The 4,606-nt window shown below is 65.3% G+C and overlaps 1 protein-coding gene across 1 annotated transcript; it reads right to left on the bottom strand.

The window, feature by feature from the left end:
• Positions 1-8: 8 nt before the first annotated feature.
• On the bottom strand, positions 9-4,601 carry EPS8L1 (EPS8 like 1; the record flags this gene model as incomplete). The annotated part of the gene is made up of 12 exons (XM_044684347.1): positions 9-202; positions 510-603; positions 679-807; positions 1,096-1,234; positions 2,356-2,384; positions 2,530-2,671; positions 2,892-3,040; positions 3,120-3,194; positions 3,270-3,358; positions 3,984-4,110; positions 4,194-4,246; positions 4,442-4,601. Coding segments are annotated over 12 exons (1,380 nt in total), but the record flags the coding sequence as incomplete, so codon positions are not given.
• Between the last annotated feature and the right edge of the window lie 5 nt (positions 4,602-4,606).

Here is a 4,606-nt window from a genome sequence, read left to right on the forward strand (position 1 = left end):
CCCCTCACTCACCCGGGGCTGAAGCCCTTGGCCAGCAGCCAGGCGCGAACCTGGGGGGCCGGCGAGCCGGGGCTGAGCGGGGGTTCGGGCGGCGCCAGGCGCGCCGTGACGGCCCCGCGACTGGAGCTCCGGGGACTCCGGGGGCCCTGGGCCAGCCGGGCCTGCAGCTCCTCATTGACGCTCAGCATGTGCGCGAACTTCTCTGCGGGGTGCGGGGCAGAGAGAGGAGGGAGGGGCTGGGGGATCCCCGGGGCCACCGACCCGCAGCCCCCTCCCCCCTCCAGGGCCCCCCAATACTTTGGCAGCTTTAGCCTCCAGCTCCGTCGTGGCGGCATTTTACAGAGGGAGCAAACCGAGGCCCTTATCCAGGGACTCCATGCCAAAGACCCAGAGGCAAAGCCCCGCTAGGGGGGAAGGATGGGGCACGGGCTTAGGCCAGGGATCAGAGGCTGGAAAGGATGGGGACAGGGTCTTCCCTCCCTGAGGAAGCAAGCACTGCCCCTACCTACCCTTCTCCCCCGCATCCAGGTCCAGGCTGTCGGTGCTGCCCCATCGGGGCCTGGGGGGGGCTGGGGCCAAGGGCGGGGGAGGCGTCCTCTGCTCCTGGAGGGTCAAGGAGGCTCAGTGGGGGCCCGGGCTCCTGTTCTGCCCCCCCCCACAGTACAGTGCCCTTCTCACCAGCGCCCTGGCAGGGCTGGCCTTTCTGCTTGGGGGTCCTGGGTGAGAGGTGAGAATGTTGTAGGGGACGTACCCCTGCTGGCCCTGAAGGTCCTGAACTTTCCACCACTTCCGGGTATCATCCAGCACCTGCAGGTCCCGCACACAGAGGCTCAGTCCCAGCGGGGCCCATGGGCTTTCCTCCTTCCCTGAACTCTTTGTAGGGCCACTTCCTCCTAGTAGCCTTCCCTGAGTGCGCCCCTCCTCTACTCAGCAGAAATCCCTGAGGACAACCCCCACTGGGGCCTTCATGTCTTATTGGTCAGTCCTGGGAACGAGGGGCAGGGAGCCCCTGCAGGATCTCCAAGGGGAGGGGCCTCGGGTGTCCCCAGGAGCCTCCCCCCATTCCCCAGCCTCCAGGTCTCGGGTTTTGGTCACCTCTAGCAGGTCCCCTCGATGGACCGAGAGCTCACTGCCATTCCGGGCCTGGAAATCGTAGTTACAGAGAACCCACTTCCCCGGAACCCTGGACTCCGGCTCTGGCCCCGGCTCCAGCTCCGAGTCTGGTTCTGTGTGACTGAGAGGGGTTTGGGGGAAGGGGTCAGAGGGAGGCTGCTTCCCCTAAGGGAGAGGGGGCATGTGTGTGGGGGTGGGGAAGGGGCAGGAGAGGGCAAGCCAGACTGACAGAGACACCCCGACAAGGGGAGAGAGAGAGGCAGAGGTACAGGCAGAGGTCGAGACATATGGAGAAGAGAGAAGTGAGGAGAGAGAGAAAAGGAGAGACAGAGAGAGGGAGGGAGAGACAGAGGAAGACACAGAGGAGAGAAAAGGAGAGACAGAGAGAAAAGGAGAGACAGAGGAAGACACAGAGGAGAGAAAAGGAGAGACAGAGAGGGAGGGAGAGACAGAGAGAAAAGGAGAGGAAGAGAGAGATGGAGAAGAGAGAAGGGAGGAGAGAGAAAGGGAGAAAGAAGACAGAGAGAAAGAGAGAGGCAGAGAGGAATAGAGGAGTGACAGACTGACAGAGCCAGATGTGGAGGCTGGGTGGGTCTGTATTCCCAGGGTCTGGGGGGGATAGAGGAGGGAGAGGGCCTAGGATTCCCCCAGTCCTACCTGTGTAAGGGAGGGGGGTCTTCAGGGCCTCTGCCCCTCCCTGTTCGGAGCTGACAGCTTCGGGGTCCAGTCCCTGCAGAGCCCCCTTTCTGCCCCCTCCATTGCTCAGTCCTCCCCCATCTTTGATGTCTGTTTCCCTTGCCCCCAGAATCCCCCTCAGAGGCCCCCTCATCCTGTCCTCTTGAATCTCGCTCCCTGACTGTGCTTCCTCAGTGCCCAGTCTTCTCCTTGGCAGCCTGGCACTCCTGATGCCCTCTCTCGCCTTTCCCTGTGTGTGCATGTGTGTTGTGTCTTTCTGTGAGTCGGGCTCTGCCAGCCTGTGTTCACCTCTGTCCCTGCCACCTAGCCCCACTCTGCCCGTGTGCCCCTGTCCGTTGCCCCTCTGACTCCTGTGCCCCTCCCACACCCCCCGGCCTATCCCCTGTCCCTGCCCCCTCACCACCTCACCCACCTGCACCCCCAGACAGAGAGAGACAGAGAGAGAAAGAGACGGCCGTTTAGGGCCTCTGGGGTGCCTCTCGCCATCCCAGAGCCCAGCCCTCAGGGGCTCCTCCCCAGTCCCAGTCGGAGTCTGTCCTCACTCACCCATTGACTTCAATCTGTGGGGCCGATTGCTGGGAGGGAGGGAAGAGAAGGGCGATTGGGGGGGCTGTTGGGGTGCCTCCTCAGCCCTCCCTGCCAGGGGCCTTCCCTGGACCCTGTGGAGGAGCCTCGCACCTGGCTCTCTCACGAGTTCTGAGGGGGAGGGTGGGGGCTCACCTGCCACCGACGCCTCTCATGGCGGTGTTGGCCCTCCACTGGGTCCTCCCAAGGCTGGCCCCCGGGGCTGGTGGGGGCTGGTTCCCAGCCACTGTAGAAGACTGGGGAGTAGGGGGTGCCTTCCTCAGGGGGCAGCTCGAGCCTGTGGGGCAGAGAGAAGAGGCGGGGGGGGGGGTGTCCCATGAGCCACTGAAGCACTGCCCGCCTCAGTTTCCTCACCTGTAAAAAGGGCATCATGAACATGGCTTCCCTCCCAGGGTGGTTGGGAGTTTGAAATGAGATATTGGTGAAGGCCTTGGAGAGCTGCAAGGCCTACTGGGCCTGGCGCCTTCCTTCAGGGCTTCCCACCCGGCACCCCGTACCTGGCCTTGGTCCAAGAGTCTCCCAGAGAAGTCCAGAGTTCAGCCTCCCGGGCGGTCAAGGTCTCTTTGAGCAGGGCCACGGCCTCCGCGGTCAAGCGAGGCTGCTGCACGGCCTGGGCAAAGCTGGGGCCTCCGGACGTGTCCACCACCTGGCACGGGATCGGAGGGGATGGGCCGGCCTGTCGGCCCCCCTTCCAGAAGCCCCCCGCCCAGGCCAGGGCCCCTCACCATCTGCAGGGGGCCCAGCAGGAAGTGCAGCAGCTCCGGGGCCGAAGGGTCCGTGATGTTGGAGCGCAGGCGGGCCTGGGGACACAGCAGGTTCTGGTCAGCCGCCCTCCCCGCGGGCACCGTGCCTGCCCCAAGTGCCCGCCAGCTTACCAGCAGGCTGAAGGAGTACTTGATCTTCTGCAGGATGTCCGTGTACTCTTCCTCCGTGGGGGGCTTCGCCCGAAGAGTCAGGAGGCCCTCTGGAGAGAGGTGGGGGGGGGCGGGCAAGGACAGGAGGGGGCAGCCTTAGGGGGGCAGGAAGGGCCCGAGGAGCCGCACACCTCCTGCTCCCAGCTCTGCTGCTTGTGGCCTCGGTTTCCCCATCTGTACATGTAAACTCAAAGCCACCCTGCTCAGGTGGGCTCAGGAGGCCTCTACATGGCAGGAGATGTGACCCCTGATCAGAGACTTTCAGGAGAGGAGAGGAAAGAGATGGGGAGACAGGAAGGGAGGGGACGGGGGAGGGAGAGAGACAGATGGAAAGGGAGGGAGGGAGAGGCAGAGAGACAGGGAGGGGAAATGGGGGAGGAAGGGAGAGGGAGGGAAAGAGGGAGAAAGGGAGGGGGGAAAGAAGTGGGTGCAGCCTTTGAATAGCTAAGGGGGGCAGGACGACAGCACCCCACATTCCTGGCCCTAGCATGGCACCCTCCTTTGGGACCCTGAAGCAGCCTCTGGGGGATCCCCTGACTCGGGGGTGACTGTAGTCTGGGCTGGGCTCCCCCTCTGGCCCCAATCGCCCCAGGGATGACAACAGCCCTTGGGGGGCCCCGGGGACACTAATTCTCACACTAAAATGGGGGGAGGGGCGCAGCCACCCTCACTCACCCCCGGGTGCTCTCCGCCTGGCCCTCCGGCCCCGCTCCCGGTGCTCCAGGACTCGGGAAGCCTCGGCGGACTTCTGCAGCTTGGCCACAAAGCTCTCCACGTCGTCCAGGATGTGGTTCAGGATGCCCTGAGAGCGGCGGGAGAAGGTGAGGCTGGGGGGCCTCCCGGCTCCCCCCCCAGCACCCTCTTCTCCCGGGGCTGCTGGCTCACCACGTTCCGCTCAGCCTCCAGGCTGGCCAGGTCCGGGGCGGGCCTCGGGGTCACTGAGGGAGGGAGGGAGGCCTTAGAGCCCACGCCTGGAGCTGGCCAGGGCTCCCTCCTGCCCACCCGCGGGGACACCCCGGCAGAGCCCCTTCCTAAGCCTCTTGGCACCTCTGGGTGCCTCCCGTTTCCCTGGTCAGAAGGGGTCGGGTGGGAGAGGGGCCCCCTGCGGGAAGGGGGTGCGGCCCAGCCTTCACCTCCCTCCTCCTCCTCGGGGACGGCTGCCTCTTCCTGGCTCAGGGGCCCCAGCAGGCGCTCGCGGGGGGCGATGGCCACCCGAGTGGAAGGCCTGCGCTGGAAGGGGAGGTCCGCGGGCCCCGGGCTGGGCGTGCGCTTCAGCTCCTCCTGGGTGGCCCTGAGGG

The sequence above is a fragment of the Gracilinanus agilis genome, unplaced genomic scaffold (assembly GCF_016433145.1).
Source record: "Gracilinanus agilis isolate LMUSP501 unplaced genomic scaffold, AgileGrace unplaced_scaffold49037, whole genome shotgun sequence".
NCBI lineage: Eukaryota > Metazoa > Chordata > Mammalia > Didelphimorphia > Didelphidae > Gracilinanus > Gracilinanus agilis.